The sequence below is a fragment of the Aythya marila genome (assembly GCF_965140915.1).
Source record: "Aythya marila genome assembly, chromosome: 29".
Lineage (NCBI taxonomy): Eukaryota > Metazoa > Chordata > Aves > Anseriformes > Anatidae > Aythya > Aythya marila.
Window position 1 is genome coordinate 2,980,813 of NC_139070.1, and position 17,194 is coordinate 2,998,006.

Here is a 17,194-nt window from a genome sequence, read left to right on the forward strand (position 1 = left end):
GGGCCCTCCACGTCCTCAAGCCCCCCTGGGGCCAGGTGTCTTCACGCCCCCAGGCTGTCCCCATCTCCCCCCCCCAGCTGCTCCCTGTGCCAGCCCCAGTGACCCCATGCTCCTGAGCCACCCCCCTTCGGTCCCAGCTGAGGAGGGACCCCATGCTCCCACCCACCCCCGTTGTCCCCAGGGTTTCTTTGTGTTTTTGTGTCCCCGTTTCTAATTTATTCACTGCTCTGGGGGCCGCATGAGCTGCCACTGGCCTTGGGCCCCTGGGGACAAGGCTGGACGGGGACAGGGGGGCTTTGCCCCAGAGCTCAGTTTGTCCTACTGTGTAGGACCAGGGCTCGCTCGCGGCAATTAAACACTTGGTGTCCCCAGCTCCAGCGCCTGCATGGCTTTGTCTGGGGTCTCGAGGGCTGGGAGCAGGACAGGACAGGGGGATGGATGCAGGTTGGTGCCACCCACCTGAGCCCCAAGGGGGGCAGCCTGGGGGTGGCTTGGGGACAAGAGGAGGTGACAACGCGCTGGAGCTGGCGCCAGCAGCCAAGGGTCGCGCAAAAGACAAAAGCTGCTCACTGAGGATGTGGTATTTTATTAAGAAACAGTACAAAAATGTATAAATGTTTAAATTTCCACATTTCCAAACGTTTACCCTAAATACAAACGGGAAAGCTGGAGCTTTCACACCAGGAGCCTGGACATTAAGCTATGGGGAACGCAGGGCAGCGCAGGGCACTTTGTTCATTGTCTGCTAACGGGGTCCTTAAGCGACCCGCAGCAGGGAAGCAGCAAACACAATTTGCAATAAATACACACCTGGGTGCTGCACCTGGCACGGGGGGTGGGGGGGCAGGGGAACTGTCTGATGGATGCGAGGGTACAGAAATAGGGACTGGGCAGAGCTGGGCAGCACCAAGCCACAGGCAGGCAGCAGGGTCGGGGACTCCCACCAGCGGGATGGGGAACTCCAGCTGAAAGCCCTGGAGGACGTCTCCACACACAGCCTCCCTCGGTCCTGGGGTTCGTTTATTCAGCCTGAACAAATCCCTGCACAGTCAGCTGCGGAAGATTGAGCTCACGTTTCTGTGACCTCCTCCCTTGCTCATCCCCACAGGATTTGCTACACCCTGCTTCTGATTTTGGGTACTGGGAACTGTTTATAGCTGGCTACTGCAAAAAGAGGGAAATAGATTTCTAATCAAAATGAAAACGGTTCAATTAGCACCAAATCACCTCCTCAAACAGGAGAAACAAGGCACAAACAAGGCACGCTAGTCTTAGACATGACTGAAATGTGTCCCAGGGAGCAGTCCTGGATCGAGACCTGGGGGGAGGGAGGGGGAGAACCCCAAAGCACAGGGAGCCTGGGCTCTGCAAGGGGCCCGAGGGTGCCAGAGCGGGGCTGCTGCACGTGCCCTCGCCGCCCTCGGGACGGCGGTGGGACAGAAATCACACTGACCTTTTCAGCCAAGTGAAAAGGGGAAAGAATTCAATTCAGACCACAGTTTCTGCATCAGCATCTCCAGGAAATCATCTGGGACTTTCCTGCCTGCCCAAGCACGCAGCTGAGCTGCAATCCCCAGCTCGCAGAGGCCGGGAAGCTGGGCTGGAAGCGTGGGCAGCAGGATCTCGGTGCTCCACGCTGATAGCAGTCTCAGAGAGCAAGGGGCTTGCTTAGCCTTTAACCTCATCGACTCCTGTGCTCGCCCATCCACGGCCTGCTGTGAAGTGCCTGGACTCGGATGGCGTGGGCGACAAAAGCCCTGACGCAGCGAAGTCCAGCCCCGGCTTCAGTGGGAGGGTGCAAGAGGAGAGGTTATTTACCCGCTCAGAAGCTGCCACTTAATCTTGCCAGTAACAACAGACCCACACGGCCACGTCTGACAAGAAAACTGCTGTTCTCTGCCTAAAAAACTCCAATCCTTTCTGTGGAACAGCAGAGGATACAGACAAGTTTAAATTCTTTCTAAATGCTGGGCATAGATCAAATACTCCTCGGTCTTTGTTCAGGCCCCGTGTGCGAGGCCTTCTAAAAATAAAATGAACGTGCGATTTCCCCCCACAAGGCGAAGCATTAAGAACACTGTCAGCTTTATTTGTTCCAATTCTATAAATGAAATCCAATTACCGTGAATGCCACAGACTTTTTTTCTTCTCTTCTGAAGGGGAAGTTTGTTTCCCAGCTGAAGGGACTTTTTGGCAAAACTGGCCCTTTTCAGGGGAAGCATGGAAATACATGAGAATCAAAGTGCTGTCAAAGGCACAACACAGCATTTGTACTACAGCTGCCTTCAGCTGTAGAGCTCTTCAAATTTACAAATAATTAGACTAACTTCAGGCAAAACGGAGAAGCCAAAGTTGACAGTGTCCCTTTACATCCAGTAATGTTTCTGGGAACAACATATTAGAAGAATCTGTCTGGATTTACTTTGATACCGTCTTGAACCCTCCAACACAGACTTTTCAGTTCATCAAAAGGACCCAAATTTTGGACATTCTGGGGAACAAAATAAAATAATACAAGCTTGAAGTCAGCGAGGAAATACTGACTTCCCAGAGTATAAGTCAACAGCCAGGAACCAAGTCTCTGCAAACATTCATTCTTACAAAATAATTATTAAAGCCTTCTTCAAAACATCTTTTGGAAAAAGATAAAAAGTCTTAGTTATAAATATAGCTACACTGGTTATAAATAAATGCACTTAGATTCTCAAAACCCAGCAAGTCTCATGAAGCCTTTACAGTAACAGTATCATAAACCTTGCTCTCCTAAAACCTGTCACTGAACCCGAGTGGTTAAACACTGCCAAATGTTGCCGGATACAAGATTTTGGCAGACCTGACCTCCCTTTGAGGCCAAAGCTCGAACAAATTGCAGGGTGCTGGACACGAGCACTCCAGGAATGAAGCTCTTCTCAAGTGCCTCAGCACAAGAGTTTCTGCGTGGGACGGGGTGAACGCCAGCTGTTAAAGTACAGCAAAGCTTCACAAACCGTTTGTTGCCTGCACAGGGTCCAGCACAAACAAGGCCACGACACTTCAGCCACGAGCTGACCCCCGAGGCACCGCCACCACCAAGAGCTGAGTGCTCTGTGGCAGGAGCACGCTGCCCTGGAGAGTGATTTTATGATGCAAAGCTTTTTTTTTTTTATGGTGACAAATGTGGCCCGTGACTCTAAGTTCATGCCTTTATGAACTCTTCAGTTTCTGTTACATCTCAAACGTTCTGATATGGGTTGAGCTATCAGCAAAGAAATATGCACATTGGCAGTATCTGAACCAACAGAAAACAGTTATCTGGACACGCTTGGAAGTAATGGTGAACAAAAAGCAATGCAAGGACCATGAAATTGAATGATTACCTCAAATACTGCCAATGGTTACAAAACGAGGACATGGAAATTAAATGAAACAAACACCCAAACCAATAAACCCTGGGCCGAGACAGCTATGAATTTTTATCTTGTGAGAAGGCATTTTCAGAAAGCAGGCCAGCTGCTAGGGCCTCGGAGCTGGAAGTCGCTCCTAGCCTTTACAACCTTCTGCAGCCAAGAGAGCAGCGTGCATATAGTATTCTTCTGAACTTCACTTCTTTTGCTCGTGACTGCCGAGGGAGAAAAAGCTTCCATTATCAATTGCTATGCGATTATTCAGGGCTCTTCCAATCAATTTCCACACTGTCTTGAAACACATAATCCACAAGCCTGCACAGAGGAAAGCATTTAGCTATCCTCTTTAATAAACAGGCCTGCAGAGTAAAAAAATATGAACATTTCAGTAACAATATCAGCTGCTTGTTAAAAAAGGTTTTAGCATCTTTAAAAATAAAAACTGTTTAGTAAAAAAGTGACATATGTATCTCCAGAGACAAACTGGCTCCCAAGCTGTCTTACAGCAAGAGCTGAGTGTATAGTTTTGCATCTATAATCAGTCAGCGCTACTCTTCAGCACAGAAGTGTCAAATAGAACAGTTGACTAAATTTCATAAAATGGATGAGGATTTTTCTGTGATCCCTTTGGGTGGTTGAAGGTTCTGATGTAGAGCTCCACCGAACTTTTCCACAGTCCAAAGAAAGCAAAATGTAGTATCCCCTGCTATCCTGAAACGCTCCAGCAGACACACAGTTAGCCTGGCCTTTGCTCTTACATTGAAGGTTGCCTCTATGTGAACTAAACGCAGACTTTTGGAACAAAATGCCAATTCATTTCCTAGCTAAAATGGGGAAATCCGCTCCTGCACCTCAGAAGACTGTCAATAAAAATGTGTCACTCCAAGAAATTTTTTTTTTTTTTTTTTTTATCTGAAGGTCCAGATCTGGTCACTCAACTTCAGAGAAGGGAGCGAACACCTCGGGTTATTGCATAAAGTCTGTTCTCAGAGCTGCAACTGCCAGGCAGCTGAGAGCTAATACCAGCTACTTTGGCAATGAGGTATTTCTTTTCCACTCCCAACAATGCAGGTATTAACATCACAAAATAAGCCTTCAGGTCACTTGCCGGCTAAAATTTGCAAAAGCTTTCCATCTTTCAAGGTCAAGCTTTAAAAGCACCTTTTGGCACTGTGCTGAAAGCAGAGTTATGTTGTGAGCTGCTGTAGAGGTTTCTATCCCTGGTGATGGAACCATTCAGGCAGCCCCATCGCATCATCTTCCAGTTGTGCAGTGGCTGTGCCAACAGCCCTCTGCTCACAACGATATTTGCCAACAGCACCTTATTAAAAAAAAAAAAAAGAAGTTATTTTCCTTTACAAAACCAAGTCAATAACCCAGGATTAGGAGGTTACAGTTTCCACAGTGATATCAGTTGGCTGATCCATTTCCATCATGGGCAACGCAGACCCCTCGATGTCTTCCGAGGTTACCACAACTGTGTCTACCTCAGCGACCTCTTCGAGCACTGCTACCTCCGCTCCGTTGGGCTGCTGCCTCACCATGGCTGCTAGCTTCAGCCGATACTGCTCCGCTTCCTGCTCTTTCTTTATGAGCTGGCTGCGATATTCCTGAGCTTTCCGGTTCGCCTCTTGCAGCTGCTGCTGTAGCACTTCCCTTTCATCATTGTCCTACAGAAAACAAAGTTGAGAGCCCATGATGGAGGCCCAACCTGCGACAGGAAGGTCAGCACAAGGAAACAGGGTGTGCCACTACTAGAACAGTTACGTGTTACAAAAACAAAATGCTCAACGGCAGTGCTCCTAACGTGCTTGAACTGAGCTGTGTTCAACTGGCTTGTTTGTCACAGGTTACCAGAATCAACTGGGACAAAGGAAGACACAAAGTGGCTGGCAAGTTTCCCCAACATGTGCAGGGAGGCGAGCTGGTTAAGTCACACATCATCTCACCAGGATGAATTTTGAAGGCTGGAGAGCAAGTGTAAGCAATAAGCAAGAAAGAAAAATAAAGAGCTATTTGTGCTGAAAAGTTTTGAGGCAATCAAGAAAACTGTTCTTCCCCAAGACAGAGTCATTCCTGCTGCGTGTATGATTTGGCTTACACCCAGCCTACGTTGTACTTCTAGAGGAAATCCTAAATAATCTCAGTCAACTACCAAGATTCATGTAAAAACTCTGAGCTATTGCTTTGACATAGGCAAAACTGCAACAAGTCATTTATCTGGCTCTTTTTCCGCAGGTAGCAGGAAAACCTGACTGAGTAATGCTCAGCTCAACCGCCTGCATGTTCACGCTAACGCAGGAGCATATGCGGGAAGAGCAGGGAACCACCATGCAGGGTTCATTACAGCAACATACTCTGGCTCAGCTGAGCAGGGCACAGCTAATTTCCACTCTGATGGCTTTGGCAAACCGGGAACCCGACGTTCTTAGCATAGTAGAGAACCACTCATGAGACAACAGCAGTTACGAGAAGGAATATCTACCTTGCCTTCCTCCAAGTCATTTACATTTTGTTCCACTTTTTGCTTCTTGGCCAGTGGCTCTTCCTCCTCTTCTGCGTCATCTCCATCTTCAATAATAGTCTCTTCTGCAACCTGACCAGCAGGTACAGTTAAAACTGAAAAATTAAAAGGTGACAAATTATGCAGCGTGAGACATGCTTTTGCACAGATGTTTCCTGAAAGAAGTCACTGCATCAGAGCGGTTCTGAAGAAAAAGAGACTCATGGATCAGCAATGCTGTAGTTTTTCCAGAGAGGAGAAAAACTCTGGAGCAGCTTTTCAGTTTCCTCTATTCAGGCCCTTGTTTTAGACCATTCGCTGTAAGAAGCACCAGGGTATTTCAGGGCTGACAGAAGCCTGAGTCAGATTTGCATCTCAGAACACATGTGAAGTAAAATTATCCTTCTGATGGCTCGGTAACGCAATTATTAGCCAGGACACTTGTAAGCAAGAGGAACAGAAAACTCTTCTCGAAAATTCCCTGTACAGACAGTCCCCCCGGCTAAGCTCGGAATCAGCTTTAAGCACATGCAATAGCTGCAAATACTCTGAAGAACAAATGTGTTTTAAATCTGCACACATGAGTTTGGGAAGCCAGTAGCAAGAATTCATCCAACCAAGGAGGAGAAATGAGCCACGTGAACTACTGAAGGTAGCTCTACCTAAACAGTTCTTTCTTTGTCCGCCTTAGACTCAGAATGGGCTACAAGCCAGGAATTATTTGTTGTAATTTGGAAAATAATTCTGAATAATTAACAGCTTTGGAAAATTGCTTTCCACTCACAAAGTCTGTAAGCAGACAGAAATGATGTAACCTATCTCACACTGTATGTATGTCACAGGAAAGCTAATTTCCTAATCCTCTTTTTCCTGCACCAATATTAATCCAAATAATCAAGTATCCCTAGGACACGTTAAAAGAATTGTCAGTAGGAGACAAGGCTGATGAATTATATCCCTTGCGGAAATAAGAATTCACTAGAAGCATTCTGGAGCTCTGCCCTGCATTACTGAACACGATTTAAATTTGCCTTGTAAAACTGATAGATTATATTGCCTTAGGCTATATAACTATAGGTTTAGGAAGAAGAGGCACATTTAAGCTGATATTAATGTCCTAACGCTAACTCTGACATGACAATGGAGTAATTCCCAAAGGTAACAGGTTGCAGTTTCAGCACTCAAGTGATTTAGTTCCTGATTGGGAAACTGGCCACGAGATAACAGACCCACCTTTCCTGGCTGCCAGAGACAACAGCTGACACGGCACTTCTCAGCCCACAGCTTTACGGTGAAGGTGCTTGGTTTTAATACAAAGATCAAAATATTAAAGCGTAGCAGCGTGGATGCGTGTTAAACTGCAAACACACCACTGGCAAGCTTTACCACTGACGGCAGTCCCACAAGCATTTTAACCCCTCCTGGAGCCCTGCGGTCAGGCAGGGATCTGGTTGTTGTACCACACTGCTGACAAGCCAAGCCATACAAACAGCCTTCCTTGCGTGGCTCGGCGAGGCTTACAGCCACCAGTGGTTTTTTTCTTTTTGAAGTTAATCCTCAGCGCTGCCTTACAGCTTTCCAAGCTCGGCTCCTCCGTACCTTGCTGTCCATCCTCCATGGTGACGATGAACGGCTGGCTGAGGCCGCTGGTGGGGACGGCTGTCTGCAGGGTGCCCAGGGGAACTCCGTCGGTTACAATGGTGATGACGCGCTGCCCTCCGCTACCCACCACTTGCTGTATGGCAGAATCAACAGAATTTGCTTCCACTATTTCCTCTGTATTACCTTGAGAAATAAAGTGCATGCCAAAAAAAAAAAAAAAAAAAAAAAACAAACAGTCATCATTTCCTTCTCTCTTCCTTGAATTGAAACTGAAGCCTAGGGAAAAAGCTCAAGCACACAGCAAGAGAATCCTGGAGTGCTTGCTTATGAAAAACAAATCTGGAAATATAGTAAGTCTTAAAGCGCGGAGGGGAGGGGGGAGCAAAACAAAACAACAACAAAAAAAACACACTAGGCTTCTGTAAAACAGTTTTTAAAAACAGTTATTTTTTTCCATAAAAGAGTAAGATCAAAGCACTAGCATCCCACCACATTAATGAAGACTGGAGCTTAAGGAAGCTGTTAAGCAGACCTGGCTCTGCCAAGCTTCCTTAAATGACCTTTCCCCCAACTCTAACAAAGACAAACCACACACAAAACTCTTCGTGCTGCAAGGGACCCCACCCCACAAGCACAGCCAAAGCAAGCAGCCGTAAGGAGGCTGTCAGGTTGGGCTGGGTGTCTGCAGACCTGCTCAGCTCTCTGGGGCATTTACGGCTTGCACAAATAATCAGGATTGCAGACCCTGGGCTGCTTCCTGCTCCAGCACACACTGCAAGCACAGGAAACAGAGCGTATCTGACCACTACACACGTGCTGGGTACCCAAAAGGAAAACCTTCAGGCTCCAAAGGAAGCAGTCTTATGGCACCAACTGCTTAAAGTCAAATTACTCATCTCAAGACTCTAGGAAAAATGCTTAGCTTTGGGGAAAGAAATAAATTCCAAGGTGAATTAAACTTTAATTATCAAATTCCTACATATTAAGTCAATTAAAGGTCAAACATGACGCTGTACAAACATAACAACAGATCATTTAGAACAAAAAGCAAACAAACAAAAAAATAAAAGAAAACTGCCAGCACTTTCTGTAAGAAAAAGTTACCAGAGCCTCAAGAGACTTAAAACATCGGCTGACTACCAAGATTTTATAGGGATGTGAAGCTGAGCAAGCAGCAAACTGCAGACAAAGAAATATTTTAGACAATTTCCTTATTAAACAAATATTTATCTACACTTATGTACTAAAGTAAATCCATATTCTGAAGGGGTTTTCTTCTTTTTTTTCTTTAACTGACAAAGCAAGCCAAGAGCAACATATGTGATGCCATGGCAAGGCTGGCTGCTTAATAAACACAGAGTTATTTCTATTAATAACAGTCGCTGGGTTTTGAATTAAGTTTGAAATGCAATTAGAAATAAATAAATAAATAGAATTGACAACCCACTGCTTCACAAATATTTATCATCATCTCTTATTTACCCGGAAAAAAGGCAAACTCACAGGTATCTTAAATTGCCTTCAATTTCCTGGCAAGAGACTCTCTAGAACTGCACAAATTTGAATGGGCATCCAACTGCTCTCCCCTACCTGTAGCTCTGTTTGAGTTGGAAAGAGGTGCTGATGCTTCAGCGAGGGCTGCAAGCGTGGCGAGCACAGAGGTTGTTGAATTGGAAAACTGCACCGTGGATACGTGTGAGTCACCTGCTGGAGAAAGATGGGGGAAAACTGAAGAATTTTCAGGGCCTGCTGTATCTGAAGAGGAAATACAGCAGTCAGATTGCAACGATTTTGTCACCCAGAGATCAAGATATCAAATGTGAAAGGGAAGTGGAACAGATCATTTGTCATGAGAAGTGCCTTTCCTGCTACTAACTGCAAAAAGGGCTTTGATATTTAGGACAGACCATGTTCACTCTGAATACTTTATGATAATTTTAATCCAATTTAAACAAGAATTTCATTAATTTATTATTTATCTTTGTAACAAAAAGAGCGGCAACGTGAACTGATTTGCTCCAGCATCATTGTAGGAATTACAGAAAGGCAGACTGTCTTCTGGGCTACTTGGCATGCCGAGCTTCGATCTGGAGACGTGGATGTTTTTTCAAGATGTAGCCGTGCTGCCTGATGCCACTCACAGTAGTGCTGAGCTCTGATTGCTGTGATATTATGCAGAGTGGTTGCTATGTGCATAATTACTTGGCTTTGCACCTTATCATTGTAACTTTCAAAACTGCAAATCCTAAGGAATATATTGAACTATATCAACTATGTCAACAGAGCCTTTTGCTCAAATTCATAAATTGGCTAAGTATATCCATTTAGGTCAATGTACTGGGCATACTGGTCCTTTTTTTCTCCCTTCTCAGGTCTAGTAATGAAAAGCACAAGGTTACTTAAATGGTGTATTGATTTGAATGAGATAAGCAAGTCTTCTCAATTCCAAAAACAATGTTTCTTCCTCCAATTGACCACAGTAATTCCTATTCAAAGCAGACTTAATAAGAATGGAACAGGAAACTGAGGTCAATGGGCGCAAACTCAGTATTTTATTTGCATGCATGTAACCTACAATCTCCCCACCCCGCCAGAAAAAAAAAAAAAAAAAAAGTGAGATCCTGTACCTCACTGCCAGCATAGATTGTAAATACACGAAGGGAAGTTCATCTAAAGTGTCCCTGCCTTAACCCCTGCAGCCCATTTTCTCTTTCACACACTGGCTCCTTGATTTTATGAAGGTTATCAACTGATTTATTTTCAAAGAAAAATACCCCAAAAACGAAACGGGCTAGGCACATGAAAATGCTGTGGGGCTTAGTAAATATTTTCAGCAACTTGTAATCAGATTTCTTCAGACTAGCTAAATATGCTTATTCCCATTTAAAAACCTTTTCAGTAACTGGAGACATAAAGAATTGAAGAGAAGTGAGAGGAATTACTAGCTGTAAAAGCATTATAGGAGAGGGATTATTTTTTGTTGGTGTTATGATAGTGCAGTCATTGACGCCCTCCTGTGGGCAATGAGAAAAAAACCTCCTGACATGGCCTAGAGCTGGAGCAGCTCAGGACCGTCTGTTTTCACACTGCCCAGCTATTGACGATGCTGGAAATGTTATGGGGGGAATAACCCCAGGTACTTTAGTCAAGTCACACGTGGGCAATAAGTCCACATCACCACTGTGATGTGGCACTGAAAAGGCAAGGGCATTGGCCTCAGATGCCTACTGGGCTCCAAGACAGCGCTCAACATGGACTGTGGCAAGAGGATCATCCAGCACGCAACCTTTCGAGGGGCCTTTTGAGCCTTAGGCCCCTCTGAGTTCAGGGAATAGCCTTCACCGAAGATGCTGTGTGCCAGTCACGTTGTGTTTTCCTCACAGATGTAACAGAACTCTTCTAATCATTTTGCCCCTTCTAAATCAGGATGTCAGTGCCTTAAAGCTATGAGCAGCACTGAAAGCTTTGAGATTAAGTCCAGCGTTGCTGAATTCACTGTGGCCAGACACAGACAGAGAGGTCTGGGTGGGACTGCAGAACATCATTATCCAAGATTTTTAAAGCACTCTAGTTAATAAGCATTCATGCATGTGAACAGTCCCACTAACCAAAGAATTACTCACATGCAGAAGTGTTTGCAGGGTGAGGCCAAATAGCTTCACAAAACTTGTGTTTAGTAGCCTCCTTGTGACTGAAAACAATGGTTTGGATTTCCCCAAATACAGAAAATTAACTTTAGAGTTATGATGAAAATTGGAATTATACAAAAAAGAATTTGCACTCAGCCTTAAGTTAAAGTGTTCTCCCCACTAAGCTAGGGCTTACAGGACAATGAGGAACCTAATTTATTCCCATCTAACACGTGGGGGGAGGGAATAGTGGAGAATGAGTAATATGCATATCCCATAGACCTGCTTATTGTGAGAAAACTTTTCACTGGTTCCTTACTCAACATTATGTATACCAAAATATCCGTGCAACTCCTTTAGCCAACAAAGAACAAAGCCAGCCATTCCTCAACAGCTCTCTAATGCTACGGACCTGGCACAGACAATAGTTTCCATTACTCGTCTGTTGCAATCATCCAAATCCATTTTCCCAAGCTCTGGTGCTTTTAACAGACCTGAAGCAGACCCACAGCTGAGCTCAGCAGAGCTTCACCACTTACAGCAGAACTACCCTTATTTACATCAGCTAGAAATTTGCTTTGCTGCCTTCAGCAGGAAAATTATATATATATTCTGGGGCAAGAAGCAGTAGTTTGGTGCATTTGGCTGTGCTTCACCACTTTTCCTCTACTAAATGACCCTCTGCCCCCTGCTGGTAAGCAGTCTGCATCCCCATGAACCTCACAGAGGAAAAGTTTTCTCAAGGCTTTCCCATGCAAGGTCCCATAAAACCTCACCTGAGGTTGTTTTGGCATTTGCTGACGAGACGAGACTAGCAAGATTGAGAACTTCCCCTGGTGCAAGAATAAATGGTGAGGTGACAGTCAGGGTGTTTGTGACAGGATGTGCTCTCTCTGGATGCGTGTTCACCTGGTTCTGCATCGCTTCCTAGGAAAGACATTGGGGTTAAGCATGTGCTCCTTACACCTTCTGTGGTAAACAGGAGTATTCAGCATCCTTGTAACATCTCAGAGGCAGATTATTTCTCTCTGCAGCACATCAGTGACACCAGTGCAAAAGCCATTGCAAAACTGCCATCTAAATTGGCAGCACACACTATTGTGGCATGTTATTGTGCAAGATATGTGCAATTCAAATCCTATCAGCCAATTTAGTCCTTGTAGGCACACACTGGTTGGTTGGGAAATAATAATAATTAAAAAATCTACCTCCTTATCTCCACTTTTTTCTAACAGAAAATGATTCCATCAGATGCAACAGGATCCCTCTCCCCTTAGCGCAGATCTGCCTGAGGTAGACACACAGATTCCCTTCCAGATCAACAGGGAGAAACACACATTGCTGGAAAGTGAGTCACCCAGCCTATTTGGACTCCAACCTTGGGATACCGTGATTCATCTCCCAGAGGCAATCATTTCACTGATTTCACACAAAAAGGAGTTCATGAAGTCAGCCCAGACAGATTCTGCACTGGTGACATCTGAACCAAGAGCTGGCATTTGCCAAGCCATGTGTCTTGGTTTCAGCTAGGATAGAGTTAATTTTCCTCCTAGTGGCTGGTACGGTGCTGTGTTTTGGGTTTAGGATAAGAATTATGTTGATAACACGCTGATGTTTTAACTTTTACTGAGCAGCCGACCCAAACTGGCCAAAGGGATATGCCATACCATGCGATGTCATGCTGAACAGTTAGTATGGGTGGCTGGACGGGTTCGGGGGGAACCACTGGGATGGGATGGACATAGGTCAGCGGGTGGTGAGCAGTTGCATTGCATATCACTTGCTTTGAATATCTTATTATTACTATTATTATTTCTCTTCCTTCTCTGTGCTATTAAACCATCTTTATCTCAACTCACAAGCTTTTAAGTTTTTTCCCCCCGATTCTCTCCCCCATCCCACTGGGAGGGGAGCGAACAGCTACATGGTGCTGAACTGCCTGCTGGGTTAAAACACAACACCATGTGAGGCTGCCACATTATAAAAGTTAACTCAGCACTTCTAGTCTGAGCATCAGAGTTTCCATAAGAAACATCTGTTCTAGTTTTTTCAGCAGTTGTGGGTCACAAAATTACCAGCAAGTTTCTCCTTCCTCAGCCTACCTGTAGTATTACCAGAGTCTCTGGATTGTTCTTGTCCAAAGCAATATCAAAAGCTGACTTATCAAACTTGCTGAAAGCGTGGACATCAGCTCCATATTTGATGAGCAACTCTACAACGTCTCGGTGGTTATGCTCTGTCGCCCAGTGTAAAGCAGTCATTTTCAGCATGTCCTTGGCATTTACATCAGCTCCATTCTAAAAGAGAGAGACGTTACTTGTCAGCACACTGTCTTTTCTCAATACAAAGCATCAATGAGCAGATGTAACAGACCCCTGTCAAAGAGCTCGGTTGTACTCTTCTGATTTTAACCTCAGCCACTGTCATCTGGATTATTCACAAAATAGCTGGTAAAACAAAACTCTGACACGGTCATGAAGTTCTCACAGCACCACTTTAACTTCAGCATTCACAGGATGTTTCCTTCTGTCCTGCAGGAGATATTTTACTGTGTCTTAAAGGTGGTACCTGTGCTAGCATTTAAACAGGGACATCAACACGTAGATTCCCAGGCCATTTAGACCTGCCTGAAAGTTATACCTGATTTACTGTACTTACCCTAATTAACAATTCTACAATATGAGTGTGTCCATCAGCTGCAGCCATGTGTAGTGGAGTCCGGTCCACTTTTGTTCGGGCATCTCTGCTAACACCAGCTCGAAGTAGCACCTCTGCTGTTGAATAGTGGCCGTACTGGGCAGCAAGGTGAAGAGGCGACGTCCCAAGCTGCACGTTAATTTGGGAGAGTTACCATTGATGCACGGCAAGAGAGGGTAAGCAAAGTAATCATCACACACATGTCCAGCAGTAATGAGAATGACAAAGCTTCTAGAAAAAAATAATCTTTTTTTCCTCCACTCAGAAATAAAGGGCTGCACACCCAAAACATTTTTATGACAAGCATTAAGTTATCTGCCAACCCAGACTCTTTATTTTACTTGGTTACAGGGTTGCTTTTACTTATTTTACTGTGTTGTAACATTATTTTATTTTACTGCTTCCACTTCCATTTCTGTCCTTCAGCACCACAGAGTGCAACGCATCTCACAAAGAAAGCCAACGTCTGTATCCCTCCGACATACCCAGTCAGTGGTGAAAGGAGCACCATTTGCCATCAATGTTCGCACTTCGTCATCTTCGCCTTTGCGAGCTGCTTCTAGCAACCTCTTCCCTAGGTCCACTAAGGACATCTTTATACATGGGAACAAGTATTTGCTGAAAGCTGCTTTAAAAGGTGGGAGCAAGAAATGGAAAACAAATGAAGAAACAGAAAACAGTGAGGCACAGACATAAAAACCCAGTACAACTAAGGCCTGGCTGGCCAGCTAGCAGACACACAGAACTAGGCCCAACCCCATACAAAACAGGCAAAAGTATCTATCAGTTTTCAGTACCACACCTCAAACATCAAGGGAAGGCAACACAGTCTCAGACTGCCGGCAGACCAGACCTTACAAGGCCCCAGAGCTCCTGCAAAATCCCACTTACCTCAACAGCACCTTGTGCAGACACAAAGACTTGCCCATGTGGATCCCGTTTCACAAGCAGAACCTATAAAAGCAACAGCAAAGCAGTTCCTGTTTATTGCACAACATCACTTTGATTTTCCAAGTGCTTTAATCTCCAAGACTCTCTCTGACCCCAGCACTTAGGGCTAAGCGTGGGGGAACTACCCCTGCTCTCTGCCAGGAGAGAATAAAACAAACCTTGGTGACTCCAGTGACTTGGTCAAGGTCATAAAAGGAGCAGAACTCAAAAGCTCCTAGTCCTGCAGCCAGCCTACCAGACAACAGCGTCTCTATTTATTCCCAACTACATTCAGCATACCATGGTTATGGCAGTGAACTACAGCATTTTTCTCCACAATAGGGTTACGCTGGTAGCCAGTCCTATGAAAGACTGACTTTAAAGTCAATCCACTAACTCTTTACAGCGTTCATTTAGCGACTACAAACGCCTGTCTGTGCAACTGTGTGCTGGGCCACACAGCACAACAGTGACTCCAACAGCACTGAAGCCCGTAAATGACTTTTTTAATTTCCTTCAACTGCAGTTCTCTGAAATAGTTGGAAAGCTCTACAAGAGGGTCTTTCTTGAATGAAGAATTCAAGAGAAGTGTCCCACTCTTTCCTCAGTGATGGACTGTGTGCAGATAGCCATCAGCAAAACAAGCCCCTGAAAGGAAAGCTGAACAGCAAGCCCTAAACCTCCTCTGGCAACGCTGTTTATTAACTTCTCCCTCCAAAAACACATCACACTTTGTAATATTATTCCAAACTCGCAGCTCTTTCTAAGAGAGAAGTTACTACGTGCAGCACTCGAGTCTTGGAAGTCAGGAACCAAGTGATGCTGAGTTTGCCGTCACAAAAACACTTCCAGAACTGGGAGTGTGAGAAAAATAATAATAATCATAAAAAATTCTAGCTGTTCCTACAGGTGCAAAAGGGAAGGGTTAGGATTACTCTGGACCTGTCCCCGACCGCTGCCCAGCGCCAGCGCCCAGGAGGTCCCCGAGGGGATGAGCTCGGGACTCAGCCCTCATCTGTGCCGGGTGCTCTGGACCTTGGTGGCATTTAGGACGCCTGTGTTTGACCACCACAGCCCCCTGCCCTTTAGGAACTTCCCGGTTTGTTGTTCTCTGACTTCTCGTGGGCCAGACGCTATTTTCTGGGGCTCCTTCTCGTTGCCCACATCGAACACCCTTGGGTTCAACTCTCCAGGCATCAGTGGTTGCCCCGCGCCTGCTGGGTTCCCTGCACGGTTACGGGGCCGGGGCTCAGCACTCCGTGTGAGGAAAGGAAAGGAAAAAGGAAAAAGGAAAGGAGGCAGCGGGTGGTTAACCGAGCCCGCCGGCTTCCCTGCTCGGGCTACGTTTCGATGTAGAGCTCAGGGATATGGCTTGGTGGGGGCTGTTAGTGTCAGCTCAGAGGTTGGACTCGATGCTCCCGAGGTCTCTCCCAGCCTGGCCATTCTGTCACTCTGTGGCACGGGATCCCGGTCCCGTTCGCTCTGAGGCCTCTCCGCCCGCTCCCGCCCCCTCGGCAGCCCCCAGCGCCCAACCCCGGGTTTTTATTTTTCAAGCCCTCCGCGTCCCCCCCCAGCCGGACAGCGCTGTCAGGCTCCCGCCCCGCTCCCCTCACGGCTCCCCCCCCCCCCCCGAGTGCTCCGAGCCCCCCGGGCTTCGGCGGGGACCCCGCTGCCCACCCCCAGCCCCCTCCCAGAGCGCTGCTCCCCGCCGGGACCCCCGCAAGGGGCCCCTCCGAGCGCCCCCCCCCCCGAGCACCCCGATACCGCCCCCCCCCCCCGGCCCCCTCCCCTCGGGCACGCGCGCATCCGACGCACGCGCGCCCCCAGCCCCAGGCCCCCCCCCCCCCCCAGCCCCACTCACGCTCCGGCTCGGGCCCCCCCCCCCGGGCTCTCTCGGCTGTTCCCGCGCTCGGCGCCGCCCCCTCCTCGCCCGCCCGCCCCCCTCCCCTCCCGGCTCTTCCCACCCCTCCCGCCGCGGCCGCACAAAATGGCCGACGCGGAGGCGAAACGGCGGAGGGATAAAGTGCGCAGCGACCACAAAGAGTCCGCTGAGGGAGGGCAAGAAGGGTGGGCTAAGGGGTTCCTCCGTCTCCGCCTCCTCCTTCTCCTCCTCATACGGACCGGAACGGAGGGAGGGTGGCGAAGTGCCGAGCGGCGGGGCAGCGCGGAACGGGACTATTTTCTCTAGCTAAGGTATTGCAGCTGCCGGAGGCGGAGGAACACGCGCACTGCAGGTAGTTCCGGCAGAGGCGTTTGGGCGCCAAGTATAAAAGGGCGGCGGCGGCGCCCGGGGGCTGTGGCGCCGCCCTGAGGCGGCGGTGGGGGCCGCTCGTGCGGCTCCTGGGCGTGAGGCTGGGTCCCCGGCCTCTGATGCCGCTGTGTACGTAAATATATTTCGTGTGGTGTGCGCGTGTCTTTTCTGAGCGCCTTTCTGCCTCCGAGATGGCTTC

The 17,194-nt window shown here is 47.1% G+C and overlaps 1 protein-coding gene across 6 annotated transcripts; it reads right to left on the minus strand.

Moving 5' to 3' along the window:
* Positions 1-4: 4 nt before the first annotated feature.
* On the minus strand, positions 5-16,657 carry GABPB2 (GA binding protein transcription factor subunit beta 2). Of its 6 annotated transcripts, none has more exons than XM_082780625.1 (10): positions 16,606-16,657; positions 14,706-14,768; positions 14,300-14,439; positions 13,776-13,943; positions 13,220-13,414; positions 11,894-12,044; positions 9,079-9,192; positions 7,486-7,671; positions 5,869-6,002; positions 5-5,053 (listed from the first exon to the last, which is right to left on the minus strand). In XM_082780625.1, exons 3-10 carry the CDS (start codon positions 14,405-14,407, stop codon positions 4,766-4,768), a joined length of 1,344 nt encoding a protein of 447 aa, XP_082636751.1. In that variant the 5' UTR covers positions 14,408-14,439; positions 14,706-14,768; positions 16,606-16,657; the 3' UTR covers positions 5-4,765. The 6 variants fall into 6 exon arrangements, with proteins under 6 accessions (XP_082636751.1, XP_082636750.1, XP_082636746.1 ...); XM_082780624.1 differs by having other exon boundaries at positions 9,079-9,195; XM_082780620.1 differs by having other exon boundaries at positions 9,079-9,243.
* Between the last annotated feature and the right edge of the window lie 537 nt (positions 16,658-17,194).